The sequence below is a fragment of the Catharus ustulatus genome, chromosome 7 (genome assembly GCF_009819885.2).
Source record: "Catharus ustulatus isolate bCatUst1 chromosome 7, bCatUst1.pri.v2, whole genome shotgun sequence".
Classification (NCBI taxonomy): Eukaryota; Metazoa; Chordata; class Aves; order Passeriformes; family Turdidae; genus Catharus; species Catharus ustulatus.
In genome coordinates this window covers 28,405,882-28,422,769 of record NC_046227.1, presented here as the reverse complement: position 1 = coordinate 28,422,769, position 16,888 = coordinate 28,405,882, and the positions used below count along the sequence as shown (strand labels likewise).

The 16,888-nt window shown below is 41.1% G+C and overlaps 1 protein-coding gene across 3 annotated transcripts in view; it reads left to right on the top strand.

Moving 5' to 3' along the window:
- MYLK (myosin light chain kinase) overlaps positions 1-16,888 on the top strand; it is a 199,129-nt gene that overhangs the window by 166,820 nt on the left and 15,421 nt on the right. For all 3 annotated transcript variants that reach the window (XM_033064001.2, XM_033064003.1, XM_033064002.1), the window contains exons 22-26: positions 1,805-2,107; positions 5,651-5,686; positions 5,786-5,879; positions 6,878-7,081; positions 12,332-12,549. In XM_033064001.2, the coding sequence (XP_032919892.1) occupies positions 1,805-2,107; positions 5,651-5,686; positions 5,786-5,879; positions 6,878-7,081; positions 12,332-12,549 (855 nt within the window). The remainder of the gene's footprint in view (positions 1-1,804; positions 2,108-5,650; positions 5,687-5,785; positions 5,880-6,877; positions 7,082-12,331; positions 12,550-16,888) is intronic.

The window sequence follows — 16,888 nt, the reverse complement described above, 5'->3', positions numbered from 1 at the left end:
CTTCCATTCTGCCAAAAAATTAGGTGAGTAAAATGTGACCACTAATCAGGACAATAAGCTGTTCCAGAAGTTAAGGACATCTGGTCTCTGACATGTGTTTAACAAGAGATGTGCTGTATAATGATGACTCCTAGTGGAACGGTGTTTTAAGTGTTGCCAAAATGAATAAAGATGATCTTGATTCTGGCCACTTTTTCACTTTTTCTTCCCCCTGGGGTTCTCATACTGAATACAGTGACATACTCAGTGTCCACCTCCCTTCCTCCCTCTCAGTCTTTTCCATCATACTTGAAAGTTTATATTTATGTATCTTCTGATATATTTAAATTGTGAAGAGAGATGTATTTTTCATCACAATGGAACCAAAACTTTTTCAGGGAAGTCATTGGGCCATTAAACTTGCACTCTTCCAAATAGTGAACTGATACTTAACTATCTTGATCAGATTAGACCGTCCTAATTTCCCTCTCTATGAGTTAAACCACAGCAGTCAGAGGAGGGGTTCCTCTGTCTAAGAACCAAAGGCATGTTTCTGAGAAATTGTGGCTATTTCTGTCAGCTTGGTAATTTTCCTAGGAATCATAATTTGAGTACAGAGGGATGTAGTCTGTCACAGTGAGGTTTTTATCAAAGTCTACAACAGCTTCCCCCAGCATTTGGATGTTTTTATTGCTGAGAAATGGCAGTATTTTTTGGCTACTTTGTCAGCTCTGCCTTTCCCACAGAGAAAATGATAATGCCCATTAGCAGCTTGAACAAGCAAAATGGAATAGGATTTTATCAGTCCATCTTCAGTGGAACCACTGTTTGTAGCATGCTTTCTATCTTTTTTCTTTTCATCTTCTCTCATTTATCTCATCCTTTGATTTCTCTTTCAACCTTTGGCCACTAGTTCATCCACATCAACATCATCATTATTTTGTAGGTTTTACTAGATTATTTCTGAGAGGATTATTTCCAGAGAAGCTATTTGTTCCTTTAAAAGTCTTTTGAAGTGCTTAACTTCCACAGTTATTTTCTAGCAATTTATTTTAAAAGTCATCATTTTTCTGTCTTAGAAGAACATTCATTTCAATAATTAATCATTAGACTAAATATTGAAAAAGTTGTATAACTGCAACGCTTTCATATTTTCTCAGGTGTTTGTATAGTTGGCTGCACATCTGCAAGCCAGATTCTGCTGATATTGGATCTACTCATCCAATAAGGACTTTAGTAGCAGTCTTCAGCTGAGGAAACACAGAAGTTTCTATCTTCCACTTCCTCAAAAATTTCCAAAATCCATATGAGATTTAAAAAATCTCACTATTTAAATTATATATTCTAAGTTGAACTTCTTACTGCAAATTGCACTAGACTTCCAAAAACTGCACATAGATGAATTTGTTCACTAAATTGTTGGCAGATAAACTTGTCACCCTTCAAGGCCTTGATTCCATGCCAACAAACTGGTTCTAGCATTTCTGCTACCCAGGTGTATTTGGATGAGTGGCACTTTCTGAGGCAGTGAAAGTGAGCAGTGGCCATGGAGTGTAGAAGCAGGTGAAGGGAGCAGAAGGAAGCACATCACAGTAATGGGATGGTTACAGGGGTATTCCTCTAAGGAAGATCACCAAGGAGTGGTTGGCGCTGTGGTGGGAGATTGCAGGCACAGCTGGGACTGGTTTTGGTCTCCACAGTTTCTGTGAAACAGCTGTGAAGCAGAGCAATGGAATGGAAAGGGAAGGGCTGTTAGCAGGGCCAGAAATACCCTGATGGAGGCTGTGTCTGATCCTCACGGTGTGCGTTGTGTGCGTTTTTGCAGATAAACCAGACCCCCCAGCCGGGACTCCCTGCGCGTCGGACATCCGCAGCTCCTCGCTCACCCTCTCGTGGTACGGCTCCTCGTACGACGGCGGCAGCGCCGTGCAGTCCTACACCGTGGAGATCTGGAACTCGGTGGATAACAAATGGACAGACCTCACCACCTGCCGCAGCACCTCCTTCAACGTGCAGGACCTGCAGGCCGACCGCGAGTACAAATTCCGCGTGCGAGCTGCCAACGTGTACGGCATCAGCGAGCCCAGCCAAGAGTCTGAGCTGGTCAAAGTTGGAGAGAAACAAGAAGGTTAGTTATTAAAAGGGAAAAACCATCTCAATCCAACTGAACTCTTCCCTAAGAGTTCCTTAGTGAGGCCAGAGAGCTGCACTCCCTCCTTCCCACATGTCTCTGTGGTGAATGCTTGTGCTGGGCTGTAACTGTGCTCAAGCTCTTCACACACTTCATTCAGGGATCTGAGCACATCAGTTTTGCATACCTGCAGTGTGGGAAACTGGCTTCAGGGATCCCAAATCCCTGCCTTGTGAAAGCAAGCACTAATTCTCATTCTGGCTTGCTGGGTGAGTGCCGGCTGACAGTATTCTGCAGTTCAGTGCACAGGTAATGGGAAATGAAACCTTTCACAGATGTGACACATTCAGTCCATGCCCAGTTGGAAAATGATGGTTGGTGGCTTACCTGAAATACACCAATGGATTCATTATAGTTTATACTGAACAAACCATGGGAAAACAAACCATAAACACAATCCCAAATTTGCTCTTGGAAATAATGAATGTGCTTGCTGCTAGCCAAGCACAGAATATGCAGCAGGAAATAAATTGGCACCTTGCAGCTAGCTGTATTTCCCATGCTTTCAATCCCTGCATGATAGTGTACCCCAGTCCTGTGTCCCCTAGTACACCAAGCCTGTGAATTCAAGGCTATCCTATTTAGCATGTTGGTTTTGCAACATTATGGATGCCAAAAATATTTTTTAGGGATTTTGGTTACAGTTGCATGTACTTTTAAAAATATTTTTCAGTATCTTTTACTTCTTGATTTTTGTTTAAGGTCTTCTCAAAGGGCTGACAGGAAGAGTTGGATCGTTGTAGAAATTATTCAGGAACTGGTACTAAAACTTGAAACACACAAATGTCAGCATTATTTTTCAAAACCAGAAAGTGACCACATATTTTTGTGCACATCTCCATCTATCTACTGTACAAAGATGACTTTGATAGTCACCTTACCAAAAGGCCCAGACCAGGAAAAACAGATTTTACCATTTTTCCTGTCTTTGAGGCGTGAACTGTGTGTTGTATCTCTCCCTCTTCATTTATGTGTACAGGGCTTTGGAGCTTGAAGTGTTCCCCATAACCCTTGTGAAGTTATCTTGTATTGCTAAAGGAAGACAAAATGATAGCAAAGTGATGCAGCATCACACAACTGTGCAAGCCTCTCAAAGAAAAGTAAATCATATTTCTCTTCAAGTGCTAAATGAGATGCATGCTGAGGAATTACTTCCCTCTATTTGCAAGGTTTAAAACCAATCTAAATCAAGATGCACCTTCTCTTCAATGCAGGAAAAATAACATTAGGAGTAGCAATAAAATTGATGGTATTGGCTCTTCATAATAAAATTCCCTGTGTTTGAATGCACTTTTTCTTTAGTTACAGGACAAACACCTTCTAGGTTGGAGACCTGACTATTCTCTGTGTTTTTCCTCGAGCAACCACTACCTATAGTGGACCAAAGCAAACAAGCTATTTTTCCATTTAAGTCTGAGCATTTTCTTACATAGACTTAGTACAAAAGGCCAGGAAGTGTATGGTTTATTGTAATACACATTTTTTAAGAAGAAACAAAAAAGTTGTTCTGAGCAAAACCAAAATGTGTTCTGTTTGCAGGAGGGGGGAAGTTGTCTTTATGCTCTGAATTCCAGGGCTTATTGATTTCAATTCTTGGTATTGCAGATAGTGTGGAAAAAAAGCAAATCCTGTAAAGTGTGATTTTTCAAGTGTGTGAATATAACTGGTGCTTTAATTAAAAGCAGTGGAAAATGCATGTGTTCAGCACCTGTCAAAGTCAGGACTTTAAGCTGCCATCTATGTAAAGACTTAGCTAAGTAACTCAGGATTTTCTAGGCTGCCAGGAAGTCTGATTACTGATTTTCATACTGAGGTGGCCAGCACATATTAACAATGTCAGTATGATCTTAGTGAAAAAAGACATGGTTAAATTTAAAGAAAACTAAAATAAGGTTGTAAATTACAACACTTTAAAGCGTGCATTGCCATGTTTGAGGAAAATTTGGTACTGTTGACTGACTTCCGAGAAAGGTTTCAGCACAGCTACTCAGCACTTACCAAGCTCAGATATGTACCACTTATATAATTTAGGTTTCCACTGGTGGACCAAAGTGTTTCTATTCAGTGGCTTCAATGCACTGTCGCTGCAGAACCGGGCACTGACTTCTTGCCTAAGCAGTATTTGGCAAACATTACCTACTGGCAGCCTGGCTGGGAGCAGCTCCCTTACACAGCCCTTAAAAGGGGAGGAAAATGTAATGTGCTGTGTGCAGGAGTGGTTTGTAGCTGAGGAAGGTCTGAGGACAGCTACCCTGGGTGGGGAAGCTCCTCTCCCTCCCTGCTCTTCTGGTAGGTCTCTGCAAAGCAGCTCGTCTGTGCAGGAATATGCAAGGGTTGCAACCCCAAAAAATAAAAGAGAGGAAGGCTTCAGCAACTTTGTCCACTTGATTGACTTTGCTACCAGCACACAGATGCAGCATTTTGTGTAGGATGTGAAAGACTGATGCCTCAGACCAGCTATTTTCTCCCCCTGAACCCTTTATTTCCATTTTCTTCTCATCCTCTGCATCTAACTCTGTGCTCTAACAGCACCCAGAGTACGCATTAATGTTTCTTAACACAAATCTGTTGACACAGAGGGGAGAAATCCCTTTGTTAGGCTTACACTGTATGATGGTAAGGTGCAGCTTCAGCAGCTACAGGATAATTAACAGGTCACTATGTAACAAACAGCTTTCCCAGTTTCTCAAATCACTGGTCACAGCCACAGGTCTTAGGAGCAAGCCCAAGCAGTGTAAGTGATGTATAACCACATTCCAGCCATAGCCCCTTTCCCTTCATACCTGCAGGCAAAAAGCAGTGCTACAGGTAGTTCAGGTATATGAAAATTAGAAATGAAAATCAGAACACTCAGGCCAGCTTTTACTCTGACTTAGGTCACTGGGTTCACCTGTCTTTGAGTCTGCCTGCAGAACTGAGGCTCCTTTTGGACCTCAATGATTACAAAATTCAGCCATGCTTCAGTGCAATGCATGCTGTTCAGATTTTCTCAATATCTTGAGCCTGAAAAGTTTGTCTGGACAATTTGCAGGGAACCTTTTCATGTACAAACTTACCTAACTTGTGGTTTCAGAACTCAAAAAAGGCACATCAGAGCCAAGAAAAAATTGTCATTGAACAAGAAGTGTTATTGATTTTAATATTTTTAATTTATTTTCTATTTCCCTAAGGTATTCTAAAGGTAATTCTTAGATGACTTTGAATTGATGCAGTGTGCTGATGTTTCTAGGAGGCAGGTATAATTGACATGTACTGCAAACCACAGGAACTTGATTTATTCAGAAATGGTGACTAGATTGTGACTGGATAGTCAATAGTGATGAAGGAGTGGTGAAGAGATTTTAATTATTAAGTTAATGCACAAACTTCCTGACTGTTTTTTGCTGTTTTGCCATAGGGTCTATCAGTTGTCTATGTGAATGGGAATAATTTGATTATCTGATATTAAAAGTTATTCATGTCTTTTTATTTTCATCACAGAACCTAAAGAGGATGAAGCGGAGCTATCTGACGATGGTAAGAAGTGCATGTTTTAAACAGGACAAATGCAAATCTGTGATCTTCCTTCACATTTTCTGGAGGTTTTTAATCATGGTCCTTAATGCTTATTTGTAGAGGGGAAAGAAACCGAGGTTGAATATCGGACGGTTACGATCAACACGGAACAGAAGGTGTCAGATCTCTACAACATCGAAGAAAGGCTGGGATCGTAAGTACTGGCCTGAGCTTTTGAAGACACACAGTTCTCAAGGCTACCAGCCACTTATAGTGATCATGTGCATTTATTCTTTGACTGTCTTGCACTTTCAGCATCCCAGTTGGGCTCCTTTGTTGCAGTAAAAGTAGATTTTAACATATGTTGGCCTCTATTCCATAAAGATCCTTTGCTCCTATTAGCTGATAATTTTAAATATGCACTATATGTATTTCTGGCAAGAAAAATGGAGCCCACAAATGAACAAAACTAGAGGGTTAACTTGTTTTTCAGTGTCCTAAAAGCTATCTCAAAAAAAAAGTACACATTATGAACTTGCATTTCCATTCTATCCATTAGTGGTAATAAGATTATCCTGCCCACAGGCTGGAATCTCTGTTGACAGCAGCCATAATCCCAAGAGCATTAATACTATTGCTGAGAGAAGGTCAGTGATTAGCCTGGCTGTGTTTCTCAGGGCCCCAGCTCGTGGTGGTGTGAACTGCAGGCCATGATAATCTTTCAGTGATTGGTACTGAAGGCCAGGGCATCCCCAGTGCTGCCGTGAACAAATCCTGACAAGTGTAACACAGAGGTAGAATTGTCATTACAGGAAAGATAAACAATAGTACTGAAATCTTGGACATTCAGATTCTGATTTCACCTAAATCCTGTACCTGAGATGTCCAATCTGCTGCCCCTTCAGAGGTGTATGACCTATAGAAAACTGTGTGCAGAAAGACTTGAAGTAAATCCTGTAGGAGTCCAAGTTTTGAACCCTCCTATATAAGACTTGCTAACTGGAATGTATCTCTAAACATGGTATTCATTCAAAAGTTTTTGCAGATCACTATAGAATAATACTTAATACTAAGACATTTTTATTTCAGAATGGAATGGTTGTGTTGGAATATTTAGTATATTGTTGTGCTGGAATATTTAGTAAATTGTTGCTATTTGTGTTGGTCCATATATTGCAAAAACATTTTATGGAAATAGTTATATATTTTCAGGGGAAAATTTGGACAAGTCTTCAGGCTTGTTGAAAAGAAGAATGGAAAAGTTTGGGCAGGAAAATTTTTCAAAGCATATTCTGCTAAGGAAAAAGAAAACATAAGGGATGAAATCAGCATCATGAACTGCCTACATCACCCAAAACTTGTCCAATGTGTAGATGCCTTTGAAGAAAAAGCCAACATCGTTATGGTTTTGGAAATGTAAGTATAAAGCAGAGCACACTGACAAAGTTAATAATGTTGAAAATAATTGTGTGTACAAAAGTAGCAACTTACAGACACAGGGCTGTCAAATGCTTCAGGATTTGCAGGGCCTGGATGGTTTTCAGATCTTGTAAGTTTTTCCAATTATTTATCCAGCTTGTTTAAACTGTGTAACTGAATCTGTGTTAATCTTTTAAAAATTAGTCAAAATGTGCTGCAGTTGTTATTGTCTAGTTTGCTTGTTTCTCAAAGTACATTTGGTGGGCTTTTGCAGCTTTACTTTTATTGCCTGCTTGGAAGAGGTGCGAACAAAGTTAGCAGCATTTTGGGCTTTCACTTAGAACCTAAAATGTGTTTAAGGAGAAGAACGTTTTTTACTTTAGGCAGTTCTAAACGTGTTGAACAGTCTTCACAAAAAATAATGGCCAACATGACCAATGTTTGCATCATCCATAATGCACCTGCATAGTGTGAATCCCATATTTGTGGCACTACCAACTGAAAAGGAAATTAAATCCTGATCTGTGCTGAGGTTTTTCCCAAAAACTTACTTTAGTTACAGTTCTGCTGCCACATCGAATTCATGTGCTCTCTGATGCAAGGAGAAGCAGTTTTTTTGCTGGCTGGAAATCCTAAGTAAGATATAAATTGTTAGAGGCAAAAGAGGCTATATGTCGATTTTGCTTGCTTGGCACTTGCTTAGATTATGTGCAAACTACTACTGCACTGGCATATTTCAGAGATTGGATTTTACAACCCTGGAACTTATGTGCAGGAAGGTGTTTTTATTTTTAAATTGAGCAGTTGAGCAAACTGACGATGGTAAGGGAAGGCAACCCTACTTAGCTTGGATCTGAGAGCTGGCAGACCTAATGGAAAACAGGGAGATGTATAAAGAGTCTGGAACAGCATATGGCTTTACACTCCATTTGTTCCCCCCCGACAGCAAAGGGGTTTTACTCTTTAAAAATGTAGAAAACTGCAATCTAAATCTAAAATAGTTTTGTTACCCAGCCTCTCTAAGATGTGGTTTTAGTTTGGGGTGGCCAGCTTTTCTGGTTTTTGAGCCTCCCCTGACATTTCCATTGTGTTGAGCAGCAGCAGAGCAGGTCTGGGCAGGGAGGTGCTCGTGTGGCACCTGGTGTCAGCGACTTGGTGGCCTCTCTGCTGTCACATTGTCCACCTGGCACAATCCCAGCCCAGCAACTGCACCTGTATTGATAAAGGGTCTCAAGGAACATTTCAGCTGTAGCTATTAACATAATATTTCCTTGTGTTTCAAAGAAGCTGTGGGAAATACCTTTAAAAGTTGTTACAATCCGAGCTGTTTGTTTCATTTCCATCAGAGTTTAAATGCTTGGATTTCAAATAAATCAAGCTCACTTGCTTTCAGTTTCTTTAAATCAGATTTTAGAACTGACTGGCAGTTAGGAGCTCCTGCTCTACTCAAATTGATAAGAAGCACCCTTTGATTTTTCTTCCTGATATTTACTCTAAATTGTTCATTTTAATTTTATTCCCATGCCTTTCCTGGAACCTTTTAAACTTCATACTCTCTGGTTTTAATATTTCTCATTACACTATTTTATATGGTTTGATTTCATATTCAAAATAAAATCTTTTTTTTATTATTGCTTTTAAATTAAACACTACAATGATGTGCTCTTACCTGGAAACCTTTCCATCTAACATTTACTGGAAGTCAGAGGCAAATCTCAGGCATTTCCTTTTCACATATAGGAATATATTGGTTCCACCGTTACAATCTCGGTGGAAAAACTAAATCTGAAAATAGTAGCATGTTGTCACTTTAATTCAGCACTGGGGGCTAAATGCCTCGAAGTTTTATATACTTCAGATGGTCAGTTTAGTTTTACATAGATCTAAAGGAGATTATTGTATTGAAAATCAAGATTATTGGAGCAAAATCTCAGCACTACCATTTCTATCTACAGTTCTATCATTTGATGTGATTTAAGCTAGTACAAGTTACTTGGGCTTTTCCTTTTTTACTAAAATCTACTAAGGTAGATTTAGTAGATTTTTAAAAATTCAGTTGAGTATTTCCCTGAGCAACTCCAACCTAAACTCTTCTCACTGTTCCTACTGGACTAAAACCTTAGATGAGTATTCTGTGATTCCATAGATAAGAAAATTTTCTTTTATGACTCATGTAGAGAAGAATGAAAAGAGGAAAATCCAGATAAAATAGATTTGGATTCTGAACTAGATGTTTGAACAAAGCCAACTTCTCCTCCTGTATATGTGTAGAACCTCATCCACACTGATTTTATTCAGCTTCCTAACCTGGCAAAAATCACATTGGACTTGGCTCCTGAAATAAATGCAACAGTATTCATCCCATAACTGCATTGCAGTTTAATCTACCATTGCTACCAGAGTGTTGAGAGCTCCCATGGTAAAAACAGCAGGCAGATGTATTAACAGTGGTTCACTTACAAAAATAGGCTAAAATATGCTAAAAAAATGCTAAAAGACAATGGTACAATTTCTGCAAAGTTTTCCCTCTAGGGATCTGAAAAGGGTGGCACTTTTATAGTACAAATAAGTCGTCACTATCTGCGTTAAACAGTCAGAAACAACTGGTGCATTTCAGTGTGAGGCTGATTATCATTTGGAATTGCAGAGTACTCCAGATATAAACATTTTGCCTGCAGATGTTTTCATAAACACCCATACTGGTTAATGTCTTAGCAAAGCAACAACACACTAGATCTCCCAAATGTTTATTCAACAGGTCTGGCAATACTATTACTTTATGTTACAAATGTGCTCTAATCCAGCATAACCTCTCAGTTTGTCAAGCATATGCTCTTCTTACTATTTTCATATTCATAGGAAACCACAATAGCGTTTCTAATTACACATTTTCTGAAATTTTATAGCCAAAGCAAGAAATGCATCCAGAAGTTCAGATGTTTCAAATTCAGTTTGGTACGTGAGGGATATAATCATGCAAACGTGGCAAGGCTGCTTTTCAGTTGCATGTTTTCCTTCTGTAACTGAAATTGCAATTGCATTTGGCAATAACCATAAACATTTCAAAATATTAAACCATATAAAGATCATGGTGTGTTTAATTTCTAAAAGCAAATCTGCTCTTCACTATGTGCTCCTTTCTTTATGGGTCATTCACCTGCAGCATAAGAAAAAGGTAATTCTCATTTTTGGATGCAAGCAGATAAACCAGTTGAGAGATTACTCAAAATAAATTAAAAAATAAAATCAACATAAAAATACCAAAGAAACAAAACAAAACCAAAACACAAAAAAACCCCAAAACTTAAATTACGCTTTATTGAATCTAGGTTAAAAATGTCCCACTTCAGTTGCATGAACAGTTCAATCCAGGATATGCTACTCTGGAAAGACCAATTATTTCACATCCTAAATTAGCATTAAAATGGAATTGACCTACAAGGAGTGGGATGAGGGCTCAGCTAAAAATACCAACACAGAAAGCGTTTGGGTTATATCCTTCTCCTGTCATAGCTGAGGAGGAAATTCCCTCTGAGCTCACTTGGGTCAGTAATTTGCCCTTTGAGTTTGCATTCCACTTAACCATATCATCAGAATTCATCCTCCCTCAGCCTTTGTCACTTTTCTTCCTGAAGTTTTGCTCATCTGCTTGCAGTTTTTTCCTCTTTCCCTGGGACTCATTCCATGTACAGTAGTTTCACGAATACAAGCCGCACGGATTATAAGCCGCACTTCCGGTGCCTCAACAATGTTGCTGTCTTTGTCAATAGATAAGCCACACCCCGAATATTAGCCGCACTTTCGTTCGTCGCGAGAATCCGTGCGCAGCTTTCACAAATTGGCCAATTAGTAACAGGATCGCGGCATAGCGGGCTTTACTGGCTCGGGGCGGGGCCAGGCAGGCTCGGCCCGCTCATGGTTGCCGACGTGGCCGGGTGGCCCAGCTCAGCGCCACGGCTCGGCGGGGCTGGCCGGGTGGTGCTGCCGCCGCCGCCGGGCTCGCTGGCCCCCCTCTCCCGTCAGCACCGCCCCGCTGCCGCGTTCGCTCGCCCGGCTGGCAGGGCTGCCGCCGCCGGGCTCGCCGCCCGCCCCGCTGCCGCTTTCGCTCGCCCCGCTGCCGCTTTCGCTCGCCCTGTGCCGCGCCTCGCGAGCGCCGCGCCCGCCCCGCGCCGCGCCCGCCCCGCGGCGCTTTCGCGAGCGGCGCTTTCACTCGCCGAGCGGCGCTTTCGCGAGCGGCGCTTTCGCTCGCCGAGCGGCGCTTTCGCGAGCGGCGCTTTCGCTCGCCCCGCCGGCAGGGCTGCCGCCGCCGCCACCAGGCTCGCCGGCCGCCCCCTCCCGTCTGCACCGCCGCCGCGTTTCCTCGCCCTGGCCGGCACTGCAGGCCCCCGCACCGCCGGGCTCCCCCACGCTGCTGGCCCCGATTCTGCTGGGCTTCCCCCACTGCCAGGCAGCCCCACCCGCCGGCCTTCCTGCTTCTGCCATGCTCCCCTGCACTGCTAGCCCCAGTTCTCCCGGGCTCCCCCGCCATGCTGGCTCAGGCTCTGCCGCCCCCCTGCCCCGCCCTGCTGGCTCAGGCTCTGCCGCCCGCCCCCCACACTGCTGGCCCCGCCTCTGCCAGGCTTTCCCACCTCTGCCGGGGCCGGCCGGGCTCCAGCTTGGCTTGGGGCTGCCGCGGGCTCTCACTTCCGTGTTGGCAGCTTTTAGAATTTTGTTAATAGATTAGCCGCCCTGGAATATTAGCCGCACTTCCGGGTTTCCACCAAAATTTTGGTCAAATTGGTGCGGCTTGTATTCGTGAAATTACTGTATTTTAGTTGAATTTCTAAATGATGTTATCTGCACTTGTGCACTGATGGATCATAGGAGGGAAGGAAGAAGTGAGGAGTGTGTGCTCGGAGTCGGGAGCAGTGTCACAAGTAGGTGTCTGCAGGGTGAGACTCACAAAGCACAACTGTCAGCTGCAGGTGACAGTCCTACAGTCAGGATGTAAATCCCTCCTGCCTGGAATAACATCAGTGTTTCACAGTCCTCACCTGTGACAGAGATTCAGAATAGAAAACATCTATTGATTTAAACCACACAAAGAGGGGATTCTTGCCATGTGACCCCTTGTGTCTATGGAAAATGCTATTACAAAACACAGACTGCATCCTGAGCTTGAACTCTCTGTATTGCTGTAAAAAGAAAGCCTGATTATTCCTCAAATGAACATGTCACAGAAGTCTCTTTTTATTCTGTCTTTCATAGGGTTTCTGGAGGAGAACTCTTTGAACGAATCATTGATGAAGACTTTGAACTGACTGAGAGAGAGTGCATTAAATACATGAAGCAGATTTCAGAAGGAGTTCAATACATTCATAAGCAGGGTATTGTCCACTTGGATTTGAAGCCAGAAAATATTATGTGTGTCAACAAGACTGGTACAAGTATCAAACTCATTGACTTTGGACTCGCAAGAAGATTAGGTAATTAATTCTCTACCTATTTCATTGTCACAGGGGGAAAGGGCAGGACAAACAGTAATTCATACAAGTAATTCTCCATTATATAGAGAGTAAATAGATGTTTCCTATAAATATTTCTGATTTTAAGAGAAAAATAGAAAAGGGAAAAAGAAGACCTTCAAGAATGAGAGTAGGGCACCTCATCTTCAAGAGGAGTTTGCAGTGAGGTGTACAGAATCTACCTGTCTGTTTCTACAGCAGGATATCCCTGTAGATTCCACCTAAAATACACAGTAACACTAATATCAAAAAATATTTACATTTGGTACCATAAAGCACTAGCTCTCTAACTAAATGATTTTTTGACAGCAGAAATTAAGGTGATGGTCTAGAAAGCCTTTCAGATAATTACTGTAGTTTTACATTTTCCTATCATTTCTTATCTTAAACAGCAGGATATTGTCATTCACTTTAAGCATCAGAGGAATTCTATAAAGAGCTGTGTAATAGCACTACTTAAAAATAATGCAACAGGAGGAAATTCAATTTGACAAGCCCTTCCTCTTCCTAAGCTGCTTTATAGCTGCTTTCTATCATTCATTTTGGCCTAAACTTCCAACATGGTCTGCAACTTGAAAGCCAAAGACCTCCAAAGGCTCTTGTCTTCATACTGTTCAGCTCCAAAAAGCAGGCCTTCAGTTGTGTTTTTAGCATTAAACAATACAAATATCCCACACTGATCTTTTTTAATCTTGCATTTTTGCAAAAGAAATGAAAAGCAATAATTTAAAAAAAATTAATACTTATTTTAAAATAAATAATTATTTTTGAGATAGTACACATTGAGCCCACATTTAGCAAACAGAAGATCCTATTTTCAGAAACCTGTTCACATCCATCAGCTTTCACTTTTCTGTTAATCCTGTGGCATCACAGTGCATGGCATGGCTGACACCGGCTTGTGAGCTGCTTCAGCCATGCCACAGGTAGGAAATCTCTGAACTCCAGATAACTTCTTTCAATGTAGAAGGATGAGAGCTGTGGGCACTAATGCTGATTCTGATTTTACCACACTGTACATTCATTTGGCTTAATATGTTGCTAACTCTTGCCAGGTTCCATTATAGGTTCCATTTGCTGTTCATCAACGTTCCATTCTGGATAACTCCATCGTGGGTGACATTCCTTAGGAAGAGGAAGGTCCTTTCCATTCCACACCCAGCAAGCATAAGCACTGTTTTAATTGCAAAAAACAACTGTAATATTTCAGTTGAGATTATTTCCAAGAGTAGAAAGCAACTTTTACTGTTTCAAAAATAGCTATAAACACTACACTAATGCCTGCTTCTTGCCAGTTGTCTTATGTGGTGCACTGAGGGCACATTCCTCCTCCTTGTGTTCCTTCAAGCTTTGTGACCTTGAAATTGGGTGTCAAATTCACTTTGGCATTGATAGATGTGGGATTGGAGCCCTCATCCTACAGACCTGACCCTGACTGAGCAGAAATTGCTCAGCCAAGGGATTGCTGAAGGGAGCAGTGGCTGATTCTGCACTTCAGCTTCTGAGATTTAACTTTTGTAACTAGTGCAAACTAGTGCCTCTAAATGTTCAGTGTTTTGATCACTTTTAAAGATATTAGGATCAGCTCCTTCTGCAGTCGTCTTCTGCAGCTAATTAGTTCTCTTGCACTGTCAGGAAATACCAAAGCTGCAGCGGGATATTTTCCTGACCTTTTTTGGTGTGCTGAGGAACACATGTAGAAAATTGTTTAAGATAAACTTCTGGAGGAGAAAAGAGAATGGTTTTTGAGTACAGTAAAGATATATTTTTTAATCAGTTGATTATACACAGTGTCAGCAACAGTTTCCAGCTAGCTTGTCAGCTTTCTATCTGAACTAAGGGATATCCAAACACAGACCTTACTTGTGTACTAAGCTTGCAAACAACTGGGTAAAGACTTGACATATAACTGCATAGAAAGGGTCTTACCCTTTTCTTTCTTTTTTTCTTTTATACACAGAAAATGCTGTGTCAGTTATTTCACACTGTATGCTTGCACTCAAATGCCATGTTTTCAAAAAAACTCCACATTTCTCTGACCTGTGGGCAGCACATTTTATACACCAGACTTTTGCATACACAGTTGCTCATGGTAGTTTACACAGTGCACAGAAAAGCCTCCAAAATTGGATGTGAAAATCTGAGCCTGAGACTTGGATGATCACGATGAAGCTTTTAGAAAATAGATTCATTGTGATAAATTTCAATAATTTCTTGTAAGGACAGCTTGAAAAAAAAAGGTGTTGACTTTAAAATGAAGGAAGATGGGAAAATGGGATCTTAGGCTTCCCGTTGGCCCTTTGAAAAGGAAGGTGATCTCTACTCATTGCTACTGTGGAGAACACATTGCTCTTCTTTCAAGCTAAGCTATTTCAGATGCCATGTTAGAAACAGCATCATTTTGAAGTAAGAAAACTCTGATTATGTGACTCTAGGGATATTGTGGAATACTTTTTGAATGTGCTTTTTAAAGGATAGTCAGAGAGCAGGAGGGTCTTGATGCTGGTGAACTTGCATGAGAGTATCTGGGTAATTTCCTGCAACTGTTCGCAGGCACTGTTCTCTCTGTTTCTGTCTCTAAAAATGGTGAGAGCAGGGAAAACATGTGAAGATTAGGTTTCTGCAATTAATTCACTATAGCCATACCTGAACAGAGCAAAAAGGGTGTCACAGCATTTAAAATGGGAAACTGCAAGTGAATTGTTGTGATTGTGCTCAAACGTTGCCACAAGCATGGTGTTCAGTCATTAGACAAGTTAATAACCCCAATATATACATATTTCAGATTTCATTTGTGTACCTCATAAGAGCACTAGCTCAGGTGTTTGATTACATTTCATGAAATGCCTTAAGAGCTCTCAATGGAGCTATGGGACTGGAGTCTGTACTAGGATCAGTATTTATGTTGCAAAGCTTGGTAAATTAAATTCTGATAAATGAAAATATTCAGACTCAGTGTTGTGGACAGGTTGCTTCTTTTGTAGACTCCTCAAGACTTTGATTTGCTGTTGTTTGATGATTTTTTAGTCTTTCTCTTGATTATAGAGCTGCAAATCCCTGTACTCAGGATAACTGTAACAGGAATATGTTACATCTATTTGCCTTCCAATCCATACCTGTTTTGTTCAGATGGTAATCTCTTTGGCAGAACAATAGTTTCTCTCTAGGATATTCTACTGTGCCTAACTGGCTGCTGCTCTTGCCCAAAAGATAAATCTAATGCAATGAATCTCAGTTAAGGCATACACTGATGGTTCAGGCAGATGTGCAGACTGGACATGAGTAAATCCATGCCTGTTTCAAGTTAGGCACAATTTATATTCTGACATTTTTATATTTTTGCAATACAATTCTATTATTGGGATTTGGTGTTTCCCCACCCCCAGTCCTTAAGCTATTCCTTAGTTTTCTTTCTTCCTGACCTTACTTATGCTTTTCTTCTTCCCATCAGATTTAGAACAAGCATAGACAAAAATGAGCCCGCTGAGATTTGCCTAAGAATTTCTAACTTAATGACTGTGTTTCACACTATACTAGAGGGTAGACATACCACTCACTTGCACACTAGTAGCATAATCTGGTTTTTCTCCTACCTCCATCACTGTGTTTTCCAGCAGGGCAATACTGGTGGGTCAGCACAAGAAGAATGTCAAGCCAGTTCACATGTCTCAAGAGCTCATTCTTTCAGTTCATAATGGTAGCTTCACTGTAGATAATTTTAAAAGCATCCACAGAGTGTTGAAGCAGAGCAAATCTAGAATACCTGTGCTGCAGACCAGCTGAATAGAAGTTTGGAGCAGCTGGTGCTTCCCCTTCACCAGAGGTGTGCTTGTAGGCAGCTTGGTTTGGGGAGCATGCCCAAGTCCAGTTTTACCTGTGAGGCAGTGGTCTGAGTGGTGCACATCATCTGCCCCTTCTCTTGTTTCACCGCTGGCCTGTGCCACTTCAAATTTAAGAGGCATGCAACCCACTATTGATTTTCTTTCCTGTTTACACTAGAAGAAAATGTGTTGGATTGAAATATTTATTTCCTATTGCTTTAATTTTAGCACTACTGGCTCTTTTTACCACAACATGCAGAGCCCCAAGCTTTGATGAATGTTCAATAATTTGTGAAAACTGTAGCTTCTTTCTGACCCTGCAGTCCTGTAGTTCTCTTGTGCAGCTGCTAAAAGGATGCAGGCTCAGACACTTTGTTACTTCAGGACATACAAACCTGAATTAAGTACTGATGGTTTTCCTTTTTCATAGATTTGGTCTTGTGGAAGCTCCTTGCAATAAGAACCTTCTAACGTGCCTT